At 33.7% G+C, this 14,347-nt stretch overlaps 2 protein-coding genes across 6 annotated transcripts; one reads left to right on the plus strand and one right to left on the minus strand.

The window, feature by feature from the left end:
- Window positions 1-964: 964 nt before the first annotated feature.
- On the plus strand, window positions 965-4,415 carry LOC131440167 (uncharacterized). 3 transcript variants are annotated; one of them, XM_058611218.1, is made up of 8 exons: window positions 965-2,163; window positions 2,222-2,322; window positions 2,387-2,886; window positions 2,956-3,275; window positions 3,329-3,784; window positions 3,843-4,055; window positions 4,112-4,239; window positions 4,341-4,415. In XM_058611218.1, the coding sequence occupies exons 2-7, from the start codon at window positions 2,225-2,227 to the stop codon at window positions 4,235-4,237; spliced, it is 1,713 nt and encodes a 570-aa protein (XP_058467201.1). In that variant the 5' UTR covers window positions 965-2,163; window positions 2,222-2,224; the 3' UTR covers window positions 4,238-4,239; window positions 4,341-4,415. The 3 variants fall into 3 exon arrangements, with proteins under 3 accessions (XP_058467201.1, XP_058467200.1, XP_058467202.1); XM_058611217.1 differs by having other exon boundaries at window positions 4,112-4,415; XM_058611219.1 differs by having other exon boundaries at window positions 972-2,163; window positions 3,861-4,055; window positions 4,112-4,415.
- Window positions 4,416-9,414: 4,999 nt separating this feature from the next.
- Window positions 9,415-13,127, minus strand: LOC131440169 (uncharacterized). Of its 3 annotated transcripts, XM_058611222.1 has the most exons (8): window positions 11,668-13,127; window positions 11,509-11,609; window positions 10,945-11,444; window positions 10,555-10,875; window positions 10,046-10,501; window positions 9,775-9,987; window positions 9,591-9,718; window positions 9,415-9,489 (listed from the first exon to the last, which is right to left on the minus strand). In XM_058611222.1, exons 4-7 carry the CDS (start codon window positions 10,831-10,833, stop codon window positions 9,593-9,595), a joined length of 1,074 nt encoding a protein of 357 aa, XP_058467205.1. In that variant the 5' UTR covers window positions 10,834-10,875; window positions 10,945-11,444; window positions 11,509-11,609; window positions 11,668-13,127; the 3' UTR covers window positions 9,415-9,489; window positions 9,591-9,592. The 3 variants fall into 3 exon arrangements, with proteins under 3 accessions (XP_058467205.1, XP_058467204.1, XP_058467206.1); XM_058611221.1 differs by having other exon boundaries at window positions 9,415-9,718; window positions 11,668-13,124; XM_058611223.1 differs by lacking the exons at window positions 10,945-11,444; window positions 11,509-11,609; window positions 11,668-13,127 and having other exon boundaries at window positions 9,415-9,718; window positions 9,775-9,969.
- Between the last annotated feature and the right edge of the window lie 1,220 nt (window positions 13,128-14,347).

Consider the following 14,347-nt stretch of genomic DNA (forward strand, 5'->3'; position numbering starts at 1 on the left):
ACTATTACACTAATCCAGAATTATTAGAAATTGGAAATATTAAGTAAGTACACGTAAGTAAAAATAAGGAGCTATTGACAGAAGAGAAAGTATACAACAATAAATAATAAATTTATGAAACTCATAAATATATATATATATATATATATATATATATATATATATATATATATATATATATATATATATATATATATATATATATATATATATATATATATATATATATATATATATATATATATATAATTCAAATTGAGATCCTGTTTATATTTTATTTTAAAGGTTTTAACAATTTAATCATGATTTTGCCCCATATTTATGTAAATTATTTCCTGGAACTAAGATACAGCAATATGTATTGGCGAAAAGTAAACGATATGTCACAGTTTGTTCAATTCATGCGGTTGAAACTTTGCGCGCCTTATTTTGGCACTGAATTTCATCTTAAGGCTCGATCATACTAAACAGTTTAGAAAGCTTCATGCTACTAAAAATTGTATCCCGAATTGTTGACCATATTTTTCGATAATATAGAGAAAAAAATGTGTTGCTGCGTTAAACACAAGAAATATTCGCGATTGAGTTCTACCCATTCTTGTACAGGGTATATCTGGTATATCTGTTATCTGTGATTCAAATAACTTTCCATCCGTCGTATTTCAAATTGGGTCTTAGATTCATTCAAAGTTAACTACAGGTTGAAAATAACTATCGACATGTCAAATTTTAATCAGGAGTTAAAAACATTCGCGTCTAAGCCTCAGACAAAGGCCATTGATAAAGTGAGCGTGGGATACCTAAAAACAACAACAATTCATGTAATACATGCTGAAACAGGACAACTACCAATCAAGGAAAGGATAGAATTGCTTACCCTGAGAGAAGTCATAAAAAGTTCTTTTTATCAAAACCAAATACAGCCATTCATCGAGAAAACGCAAATGCAAGAAGAAGGAAATGGATCATACCTAACGGCCATCGCAGCTAAACATATAGATGTTATTCACCAAACACACCCAAAAGACAACAGCATGACATACCTCAACAGAAAGCAGTACGCCGATAGATATGTCACTTACCGAATAGAGCCTAAGATAACAGACGAGTAAGCAAGCAAAGCAAACTGGAATGCCACTGTGTGGAAACAACACTTTTTACAGATACAACAAAAACACAAAAACTACACAGAAATATATACGGATGCCTCAAAAACAAAAGAAGGAACAGCTGTAGGCATAACAGATCTCAAAGGTGAAATCTGCAGAAACGACAAAATCAACGACAAATACACAATTACAAATGCAGAACTGTTAGCTATTGATAAGGCTATAAAGTTGATAAAAGTAAAAAATACAAAAAGGCTATCATCTATACTGACTCCAAGAGTGCTTGCCAAATACTCTTGAACAAATCAAGTGTAGAAGAAAATTTCATAGCCTGGAATATCATAAAAGAACTAAAACGAGAAGAAAATCCATATATAAAAATACAGTGGGTTCCAAGCCATCAAGGAATAGAGGGTAATGAAAAGGCGGATAAAATAGCGATAGAAGCCACGTATGGGAATCAAACAGACTTTACTGCATTAGTGTTATCAGACGCTCTAACACTGGCAAAAGAAGAAATATGGCAAATATGGAAAACTAGATACGAAAACATATCTACACAAAAAGGAACAAAGCATTTCGAAATAATGAAGGAACCGGGAAAAGTGATATGGTCCAAAGGACTAATATTAACATCAACAGAAAAAAGAATCCTAAATAGAATACGATCGGGACACACATTAACAAAGGATAGACAATACCAGTGGGGATGGGAACTGGAGAAAGAATGTGATATCTGCGAAGAAACAGAAGACCTAGAGCATATTCTATATGACTGCACGAAATTTAGTACCGAGAGAAACCAATTCCCTATATTGGAATACTGCAAACCACTCAAATCCATCTTTAACAGTAATGATGAAATGGATATGAAACAAATCGTACAATTCTTAAAAACAATCAAAGCACATATATGAGAAAATCAACATGCGACAACATAAATCTAAATAAAACACAATCAATGAAAAATACAAGAAACACAAACAAGACAACATTGGCGAGATGGACCGTTAGCGGTCTCAGCCGTCTGTAAACAGACAAAGCAAAAAAAAAAGTGAGCGTAAGAATTATTATTTATTACGAATTATGATTTATTTTTGTTTAATCAACAGATAATGTCACCAAAAGGACAATTACAATTCCATAATATGCTATGGCGGAGCAATGTAGGTACACGTATTTCGATAAGAGATAACATCGATAAATACCGCAGGTAAACCTTTCTTCAAGACAAGATAAGCATATAAACAAAATATATATCTGCAAAAAAATCGTAGAGCTCATCCAAACAAGAAACCATTGGTTTTAGTGGACCTGATGTTCGTGGATCAAATACCTATTCCTGGAAACAACCGTGACAGAAAAAGACGAAACATTTGTGGGCCAAATTTAGTTGATTTGGAACACTATGAACATTTTTTCAAATTTCTTCAAGGCGAATGTCAGGCAGATGTTGTATTTTTCGTCGATGGTCCCGGTCGGAGTAACACCTCTAGCGATTTCAATACTGATCAGAGAAAACCTAAGGACCGCCGTTACGAAAACGACATAAACGTCATAGATATGCTGACCGCAGAAAACTTCCAAGCTATCAGAAAAATCCAGCACATTCCCACAGATCGAGTACTGATGGATTCTATTGAAACATTGGCAAAACAATATGGTACACTATGGCACTCAGTACAAAATAAAAGATATTTAGAAATAGCTAAATATGCTCAAGAAATGAAAGCAATCGCAGTTTTGGGTAAAAAATGCCGATTCATTCTTCTGGCGGGTAATAATATTCATTTCTATGGTTGCAGTTTTTAAGGTGATGCGAAGTTAACCTGTTTTGGCTTTTCAGAAGTAAACTTTTGGTATTTGACACATCTTGATGTTACATCAATGGAGACAATAGAGATAGACCCTGCAAATCTCGGACAAATCGGGCTTGAAACGCCAGAGAAACGTTGTTTAATGGCTTCACTTCTTTCTAAATCATTTATCTTTAAATGGACTGCAACTAACATTTCTTATCTGCTGAACTGTCTTAGTGTTCTGCAAGCACTACCTGAAAATATCGCGCGTCAGCAGTACTGTGATGTTGCTCGTGCCTTATTCAAAGATTCATATTGTGATGCACTAGTGGAAGATTTAATCCAGTCATGTGAACAACAAAACTTAGTATATTCATTGAAAATTAGCACTCTCTACAATCCTAAATCTTATATTTTCAGAAATCAATCCAGTTATCAGTACAACCGAATAATTTATCAACTTGGGAATACGATATCATAAGCAATAGCATATCTAATATTACCATCAGGCTGAATGATTATCGCTATTGGGATGCAAAGGGTGTAAAGTTTTCTGAGCTGCTTACGGGATTTTATGCTCGAGCAGCCGGCGTACTTTTAACTCGCAAAAACCAACGTACCCCTCAGTCAAGACAATTATTCATCAAACAGACCCACGAATCATTTTTCAACTACCATTCATTAGACGTGCAATATCCAGATTTCAAAATTATGAATTCGCAATTGGATGCTGGTACCGATCTTACAGAAGAAAATATAAACTATTTACAATTTGTGTTTGGCGTAGGAGATTTGCCTGTTGAACGAATTAACCGTCTGATAAATTTGCATACATGGAAATTGTTAGACTATATTACAGTGTACTTCATGCTTAAGGTATGATCAATTATGTGTTAGATTTAATTTGCCAACGAGCAACGTCAATTCGATTCAGATTATGTTATTTTTTCAGAAAAAAATTATATCATCCACAATCGCCGACAGTCTACTATTGGCAGTTGAAAATTATTCAAATCATAATGCCGAGCTCGATGGAATTCCACCCGAATTGGATATGGAGATATTTCACGTGACATTCATGTATATTCGCTGGAGGCATTATGTGCGGCAATCTCTCATTATATGTGGCATACCAGAAGCATTAATTGTGAGTTTCGTTTTATAACAGCCAATATAAATGAAAGACTTCATTTGTGATTACAGGATAATCGATGTCGTTTGGACGGTGTAAAAATTCAAAACATTTACCAGAACCTCAAAATGCACCCAGAAGAAATCCATAAATATGATATTGGAGGTTCCGTCCAAAATGACCGGTTTTATGACTAAGAGTAAGACTGATTGTTCAGAGTAGACATCAGATATATTATTTTTATATTCATTTATCTCTCATTTCATTATAATATTTAATATCAACCTACGGCGTGACCAGTGACGTACCTAGAAACTGGACGTGACCTATCCATTTCAATAAATCTATATGGCAAGCAGTCCATAACTGAGAAAATTGAGTGTTTTTCAATATTTTTACAGGATCAAGAGAAAGTCAATTAGCATTAAATAGAATCCAAGTTAGTAGAAATCAATCTAGTCATCTCTTAGAAAATTGTTTCTCAACATGTGAATGCACTATATCTATCTCTCTTTAACTTATTGTAGACCCTGTCAACTTAGAGAAAATTCAATCTTCCGCACAGTATCACATTGAACATATCATGTCAATTGTATGTGTGCGCAGTGCTGTTGTTTCGGCGCGTACGAACTTAACGTTTCGCCCACTTACATGCCTGAGAGCGCCATATTCGCAAAAAGTATGTTGCTTATGATTTGTTCATGAAATGTGAGAGCTGGATATCTGGATAATATGATGTCTTTGATATTGTGAATGACTAACGTGAATTGGCCGACTAAAGCTCTCACCAACCAAAGCTCTCTCAGCAACCAAAAAGCTTTTTCGAAAAATTGAACTGCCACCTTAATAGCGACCAACTAAAAAGCTTGGGAAGAATATCCTACTGAATACGCCCTGGTGGCAGATATCGAAAGCAGGAAAGCCAACAAAACGTGAACTCCCCGACTAAAGCTCACCAACAAGCGCGTTCTTTTCTAGCATTGTCGTAAATCATGAGAAGTATTTCTAAAACATTGTATAAAGAAAGTGAATAAAATTAAATTTACAAAACTTTTTCTTTCTAAAATCATAAAAAACAAAAAACGAAGATATTTATTTTCCGAAAACTCCTCGTATTGCATTCAGTTTTTTCTATGATTCTTTCAAAATATTTCGTTCTGGGTATAATGAAAGGTGAGTCGAAAGAAAAAATATTTTGCTGAAAACTGCCCACGTGGAAACGAACCAAACTAATTAATTATGATAGTCCCATAAGTGCTCTACGAAACCTATAGTAGCCTATGTTGCCTAAATTGCAATTAATATTTTTTACAGTTTTTTCAAAATATTTCGTTCTGGGTATAATGAAAGGTGAGTCAAAAGAAAAAAATATTTTGCGGAAAACTGCCCACGTGGAAACGAACCAAACTAATTAATTATGATAGTTCCATAAGTGCTCTACGAAACCTATAGTAGCCTATGTTGCCTAAATTGCAATTAATATTTTTTACAGTTTTTTCAAAATATTTCGTTCTGGGTATAATGAAAGGTGAATCAAAAGAAAAAAAATATTTTGCGGAAAACTGCCCACGTGGAAACGAACCAAACTAATTAATTATAATAGTTCCATAAGTGCTCTACGAAACCTATAGTAGCCTATGTTGCCTAAATTGCAATTAATATTTTTTACAGTTTTTTCAAAATATTTCGTTCTGGGTATAATGAAAGGTGAGTCAAAAGAAAAAAATATTTTGCGGAAAACTGCCCACGTGGAAACGAACCAAACTAATTAATTATGATAGTTCCATAAGTGCTCTACGAAACCTATAGTAGCCTATGTTGCCTAAATTGCAATTAATATTTTTTACAGTTTTTTCAAAATATTTCGTTCTGGGTATAATGAAAGGTGAGTCAAAAGAAAAAAATATTTTGCGGAAAACTGCCCACGTGGAAACGAACCAAACTAATTAATTATAATAGTTCCATAAGTGCTCTACGAAACCTATAGTAGCCTATGTTGCCTAAATTGCAATTAATATTTTTTACAGTTTTTTCAAAATATTTCGTTCTGGGTATAATGAAAGGTGAGTCAAAAGAGAAAAATATTTTGCGGAAAATAGGCTACTATAGGTTTCGTAGAGCACTTATGGAACTATTATAATTAATTAGTTTGGTTCGTTTCCACGTGGGCAGTTTTCCGCAAAATATTTTTTTCTTTTGACTCACCTTTCATTATACCCAGAACGAAATATTTTGAAAAAACTGTAAAAAATATTAATTGCAATTTAGGCAACATAGGCTACTATAGGTTTCGTAGAGCACTTATGGAACTATCATAATTAATTAGTTTGGTTCGTTTCCACGTGGGCAGTTTTCCGCAAAATATTTTTTTCTTTTGACTCACCTTTCATTATACCCAGAACGAAATATTTTGAAAAAACTGTAAAAAATATTAATTGCAATTTAGGCAACATAGGCTACTATAGGTTTCGTAGAGCACTTATGGGACTATCATAATTAATTAGTTTGGTTCGTTTCCACGTGGGCAGTTTTCAGCAAAATATTTTTTTTGTCGGTTTGTAAATTTAAAAATGTTTTAGCACATTAAAGGTGAGCTTTTTGGTTGCTGAGCTTAAGCTTCCAATATTCGTCACCATGGCGCTTTCCTCCTAGCGGATTGTGGAGCTTTCCAATAGCCGCTTGATGAATGCAAGAAACGATGAAATTTTGAAAAAACTATAAAAAATATTAATTGCAATTTAGGCAACATAGGCTACTATAGGTTTCGTAGAGCACTTATGGAACTATCATAATTAATTAGTTTGGTTCGTTTCCACGTGGGCAGTTTTCCGCAAAATATTTTTTTCTTTTGACTCACCTTTCATTATACCCAGAACGAAATATTTTGAAAAAACTGTAAAAAATATTAATTGCAATTTAGGCAACATAGGCTACTATAGGTTTCGTAGAGCACTTATGGAACTATCATAATTAATTAGTTTGGTTCGTTTCCACGTGGGCAGTTTTCCGCAAAATATTTTTTTCTTTTGACTCACCTTTCATTATACCCAGAACGAAATATTTTGAAAAAACTGTAAAAAATATTAATTGCAATTTAGGCAACATAGGCTACTATAGGTTTCGTAGAGCACTTATGGGACTATCATAATTAATTAGTTTGGTTCGTTTCCACGTGGGCAGTTTTCAGCAAAATATTTTTTTTGTCGGTTTGTAAATTTAAAAATGTTTTAGCACATTAAAGGTGAGCTTTTTGGTTGCTGAGCTTAAGCTTCCAATATTCGTCACCATGGCGCTTTCCTCCTAGCGGATTGTGGAGCTTTCCAATAGCCGCTTGATGAATGCAAGAAACGATGAAATTTTGAAAAAACTATAAAAAATATTAATTGCAATTTAGGCAACATAGGCTACTATAGGTTTCGTAGAGCACTTATGGGACTATCATAATTAATTAGTTTGGTTCGTTTCCACGTGGGCAGTTTTCCGCAAAATATTTTTTTCTTTTGACTCACCTTTCATTATACCCAGAACGAAATATTTTGAAAAAACTGTAAAAAATATTAATTGCAATTTAGGCAACATAGGCTACTATAGGTTTCGTAGAGCACTTATGGGACTATCATAATTAATTAGTTTGGTTCGTTTCCACGTGGGCAGTTTTCCGCAAAATATTTTTTTCTTTTGACTCACCTTTCATTATACCCAGAACGAAATATTTTGAAAAAACTGTAAAAAATATTAATTGCAATTTAGGCAACATAGGCTACTATAGGTTTCGTAGAGCACTTATGGAACTATTATAATTAATTAGTTTGGTTCGTTTCCACGTGGGCAGTTTTCCGCAAAATATTTTTTTCTTTTGACTCACCTTTCATTATACCCAGAACGAAATATTTTGAAAAAACTGTAAAAAATATTAATTGCAATTTAGGCAACATAGGCTACTATAGGTTTCGTAGAGCACTTATGGAACTATCATAATTAATTAGTTTGGTTCGTTTCCACGTGGGCAGTTTTCCGCAAAATATTTTTTTCTTTTGACTCACCTTTCATTATACCCAGAACGAAATATTTTGAAAAAACTGTAAAAAATATTAATTGCAATTTAGGCAACATAGGCTACTATAGGTTTCGTAGAGCACTTATGGAACTATTATAATTAATTAGTTTGGTTCGTTTCCACGTGGGCAGTTTTCCGCAAAATATTTTTTTCTTTTGATTCACCTTTCATTATACCCAGAACGAAATATTTTGAAAAAACTGTAAAAAATATTAATTGCAATTTAGGCAACATAGGCTACTATAGGTTTCGTAGAGCACTTATGGAACTATCATAATTAATTAGTTTGGTTCGTTTCCACGTGGGCAGTTTTCCGCAAAATATTTTTTTCTTTTGACTCACCTTTCATTATACCCAGAACGAAATATTTTGAAAAAACTGTAAAAAATATTAATTGCAATTTAGGCAACATAGGCTACTATAGGTTTCGTAGAGCACTTATGGGACTATCATAATTAATTAGTTTGGTTCGTTTCCACGTGGGCAGTTTTCAGCAAAATATTTTTTCTTTCGACTCACCTTTCATTATACCCAGAACGAAATATTTTGAAAGAATCATAGAAAAAACTGAATGCAATACGAGGAGTTTTCGGAAAATAAATATCTTCGTTTTTTGTTTTTTATGATTTTAGAAAGAAAAAGTTTTGTAAATTTAATTTTATTCACTTTCTTTATACAATGTTTTAGAAATACTTCTCATGATTTACGACAATGCTAGAAAAGAACGCGCTTGTTGGTGAGCTTTAGTCGGGGAGTTCACGTTTTGTTGGCTTTCCTGCTTTCGATATCTGCCACCAGGGCGTATTCAGTAGGATATTCTTCCCAAGCTTTTTAGTTGGTCGCTATTAAGGTGGCAGTTCAATTTTTCGAAAAAGCTTTTTGGTTGCTGAGAGAGCTTTGGTTGGTGAGAGCTTTAGTCGGCCAATTCACGTTAGTCATTCACAATATCAAAGACATCATATTATCCAGATATCCAGCTCTCACATTTCATGAACAAATCATAAGCAACATACTTTTTGCGAATATGGCGCTCTCAGGCATGTAAGTGGGCGAAACGTTAAGTTCGTACGCGCCGAAACAACAGCACTGCGCACACATACAATTGACATGATATGTTCAATGTGATACTGTGCGGAAGATTGAATTTTCTCTAAGTTGACAGGGTCTACAATAAGTTAAAGAGAGATAGATATAGTGCATTCACATGTTGAGAAACAATTTTCTAAGAGATGACTAGATTGATTTCTACTAACTTGGATTCTATTTAATGCTAATTGACTTTCTCTTGATCCTGTAAAAATATTGAAAAACACTCAATTTTCTCAGTTATGGACTGCTTGCCATATAGATTTATTGAAATGGATAGGTCACGTCCAGTTTCTAGGTACGTCACTGGTCACGCCGTAGGTTGATATTAAATATTATAATGAAATGAGAGATAAATGAATATAAAAATAATATATCTGATGTCTACTCTGAACAATCAGTCTTACTCTTAGTCATAAAACCGGTCATTTTGGACGGAACCTCCAATATCATATTTATGGATTTCTTCTGGGTGCATTTTGAGGTTCTGGTAAATGTTTTGAATTTTTACACCGTCCAAACGACATCGATTATCCTGTAATCACAAATGAAGTCTTTCATTTATATTGGCTGTTATAAAACGAAACTCACAATTAATGCTTCTGGTATGCCACATATAATGAGAGATTGCCGCACATAATGCCTCCAGCGAATATACATGAATGTCACGTGAAATATCTCCATATCCAATTCGGGTGGAATTCCATCGAGCTCGGCATTATGATTTGAATAATTTTCAACTGCCAATAGTAGACTGTCGGCGATTGTGGATGATATAATTTTTTTCTGAAAAAATAACATAATCTGAATCGAATTGACGTTGCTCGTTGGCAAATTAAATCTAACACATAATTGATCATACCTTAAGCATGAAGTACACTGTAATATAGTCTAACAATTTCCATGTATGCAAATTTATCAGACGGTTAATTCGTTCAACAGGCAAATCTCCTACGCCAAACACAAATTGTAAATAGTTTATATTTTCTTCTGTAAGATCGGTACCAGCATCCAATTGCGAATTCATAATTTTGAAATCTGGATATTGCACGTCTAATGAATGGTAGTTGAAAAATGATTCGTGGGTCTGTTTGATGAATAATTGTCTTGACTGAGGGGTACGTTGGTTTTTGCGAGTTAAAAGTACGCCGGCTGCTCGAGCATAAAATCCCGTAAGCAGCTCAGAAAACTTTACACCCTTTGCATCCCAATAGCGATAATCATTCAGCCTGATGGTAATATTAGATATGCTATTGCTTATGATATCGTATTCCCAAGTTGATAAATTATTCGGTTGTACTGATAACTGGATTGATTTCTGAAAATATAAGATTTAGGATTGTAGAGAGTGCTAATTTTCAATGAATATACTAAGTTTTGTTGTTCACATGACTGGATTAAATCTTCCACTAGTGCATCACAATATGAATCTTTGAATAAGGCACGAGCAACATCACAGTACTGCTGACGCGCGATATTTTCAGGTAGTGCTTGCAGAACACTAAGACAGTTCAGCAGATAAGAAATGTTAGTTGCAGTCCATTTAAAGATAAATGATTTAGAAAGAAGTGAAGCCATTAAACAACGTTTCTCTGGCGTTTCAAGCCCGATTTGTCCGAGATTTGCAGGGTCTATCTCTATTGTCTCCATTGATGTAACATCAAGATGTGTCAAACTTCTGAAAGTTTACTTCTGAAAAGCCAAAACAGGTTAACTTCGCATCACCTTAAAAACTGCAACCATAGAAATGAATATTATTACCCGCCAGAAGAATGAATCGGCATTTTTTACCCAAAACTGCGATTGCTTTCATTTCTTGAGCATATTTAGCTATTTCTAAATATCTTTTATTTTGTACTGAGTGCCATAGTGTACCATATTGTTTTGCCAATGTTTCAATAGAATCCATCAGTACTCGATCTGTGGGAATGTGCTGGATTTTTCTGATAGCTTGGAAGTTTTCTGCGGTCAGCATATCTATGACGTTCATGTCGTTTTCGTAACGGCGGTCCTTAGGTTTTCTCTGATCAGTATTGAAATCGCTAGAGGTGTTACTCCGACCGGGACCATCGACGAAAAATACAACATCTGCCTGACATTCGCCTTGAAGAAATTTGAAAAAATGTTCATAGTGTTCCAAATCAACTAAATTTGGCCCACAAATGTTTCGTCTTTTTCTGTCACGGTTGTTTCCAGGAATAGGTATTTGATCCACGAACATCAGGTCCACTAAAACCAATGGTTTCTTGTTTGGATGAGCTCTACGATTTTTTTGCAGATATATATTTTGTTTATATGCTTATCTTGTCTTGAAGAAAGGTTTACCTGCGGTATTTATCGATGTTATCTCTTATCGAAATACGTGTACCTACATTGCTCCGCCATAGCATATTATGGAATTGTAATTGTCCTTTTGGTGACATTATCTGTTGATTAAACAAAAATAAATCATAATTCGTAATAAATAATAATTCTTACGCTCACTTTTTTTTTTGCTTTGTCTGTTTACAGACGGCTGAGACCGCTAACGGTCCATCTCGCCAATGTTGTCTTGTTTGTGTTTCTTGTATTTTTCATTGATTGTGTTTTATTTAGATTTATGTTGTCGCATGTTGATTTTCTCATATATGTGCTTTGATTGTTTTTAAGAATTGTACGATTTGTTTCATATCCATTTCATCATTACTGTTAAAGATGGATTTGAGTGGTTTGCAGTATTCCAATATAGGGAATTGGTTTCTCTCGGTACTAAATTTCGTGCAGTCATATAGAATATGCTCTAGGTCTTCTGTTTCTTCGCAGATATCACATTCTTTCTCCAGTTCCCATCCCCACTGGTATTGTCTATCCTTTGTTAATGTGTGTCCCGATCGTATTCTATTTAGGATTCTTTTTTCTGTTGATGTTAATATTAGTCCTTTGGACCATATCACTTTTCCCGGTTCCTTCATTATTTCGAAATGCTTTGTTCCTTTTTGTGTAGATATGTTTTCGTATCTAGTTTTCCATATTTGCCATATTTCTTCTTTTGCCAGTGTTAGAGCGTCTGATAACACTAATGCAGTAAAGTCTGTTTGATTCCCATACGTGGCTTCTATCGCTATTTTATCCGCCTTTTCATTACCCTCTATTCCTTGATGGCTTGGAACCCACTGTATTTTTATATATGGATTTTCTTCTCGTTTTAGTTCTTTTATGATATTCCAGGCTATGAAATTTTCTTCTACACTTGATTTGTTCAAGAGTATTTGGCAAGCACTCTTGGAGTCAGTATAGATGATAGCCTTTTTGTATTTTTTACTTTTATCAACTTTATAGCCTTATCAATAGCTAACAGTTCTGCATTTGTAATTGTGTATTTGTCGTTGATTTTGTCGTTTCTGCAGATTTCACCTTTGAGATCTGTTATGCCTACAGCTGTTCCTTCTTTTGTTTTTGAGGCATCCGTATATATTTCTGTGTAGTTTTTGTGTTTTTGTTGTATCTGTAAAAAGTGTTGTTTCCACACAGTGGCATTCCAGTTTGCTTTGCTTGCTTACTCGTCTGTTATCTTAGGCTCTATTCGGTAAGTGACATATCTATCGGCGTACTGCTTTCTGTTGAGGTATGTCATGCTGTTGTCTTTTGGGTGTGTTTGGTGAATAACATCTATATGTTTAGCTGCGATGGCCGTTAGGTATGATCCATTTCCTTCTTCTTGCATTTGCGTTTTCTCGATGAATGGCTGTATTTGGTTTTGATAAAAAGAACTTTTTATGACTTCTCTCAGGGTAAGCAATTCTATCCTTTCCTTGATTGGTAGTTGTCCTGTTTCAGCATGTATTACATGAATTGTTGTTGTTTTTAGGTATCCCACGCTCACTTTATCAATGGCCTTTGTCTGAGGCTTAGACGCGAATGTTTTTAACTCCTGATTAAAATTTGACATGTCGATAGTTATTTTCAACCTGTAGTTAACTTTGAATGAATCTAAGACCCAATTTGAAATACGACGGATGGAAAGTTATTTGAATCACAGATAACAGATATACCAGATATACCCTGTACAAGAATGGGTAGAACTCAATCGCGAATATTTCTTGTGTTTAACGCAGCAACACATTTTTTTCTCTATATTATCAAAAAATATGGTCAACAATTCGGGATACAATTTTTAGTAGCATGAAGCTTTCTAAACTGTTTAGTATGATCGAGCCTTAAGATGAAATTCAGTGCCAAAATAAGGCGCGCAAAGTTTCAACCGCATGAATTGAACAAACTGTGACATATCGTTTACTTTTCGCCAATACATATTGCTGTATCTTAGTTCCAGGAAATAATTTACATAAATATGGGGCAAAATCATGATTAAATTGTTAAAACCTTTAAAATAAAATATAAACAGGATCTCAATTTGAATTATATATATATATATATATATATATATATATATATATATATATATATATATATATATATATATATATATATATATATATATATATATATATATATATATATATATATATATATATATATATATATATATATATATATATATATATATATATATATATATATATTATGAGTTTCATAAATTTATTATTTATTGTTGTATACTTTCTCTTCTGTCAATAGCTCCTTATTTTTACTTACGTGTACTTACTTAATATTTCCAATTTCTAATAATTCTGGATTAGTGTAATAGTCGAAGATAGTTGAAAGAGAAAGTAGACAAAAAAATTGTCAATGACTTTTAGATCCTTCTGAAATGTTTACGTCGATATATCCATGAAAAATCGACGTCTAAATTTCGAATGGCCTTCGAAACAAACGACCTTCATCTTACCTAGCCGCTTTGGGACAAAACCCTAAAATTTACTTGTAAATTTGCCCAAAGTGTTATGCCGTAACAAAGCACGCTATCCATTTTTATTGGGATCAAGTCAAAGTTTAAGTAGATAACGACCTCATTTTGAAGCTCGACAATGAGTGAATTCTCCTCCAAAAATACATAAAAATGATCTTTAGTTTTGCCAGGTTGACAGATTATTCTCGCTTCGCCAGACACGCTAACTAACCAGATCCAGATTTAACACATTTTACCAGATTTTTCCAATTTTCCCAGAATTTGTTAGATCTCACTAGATCTTAATGATTTTGGTGATTCGATAGGTTGTGAGAC

The sequence above is a fragment of the Malaya genurostris genome, chromosome 1, assembly GCF_030247185.1.
Source record: "Malaya genurostris strain Urasoe2022 chromosome 1, Malgen_1.1, whole genome shotgun sequence".
Classification (NCBI taxonomy): Eukaryota; Metazoa; Arthropoda; class Insecta; order Diptera; family Culicidae; genus Malaya; species Malaya genurostris.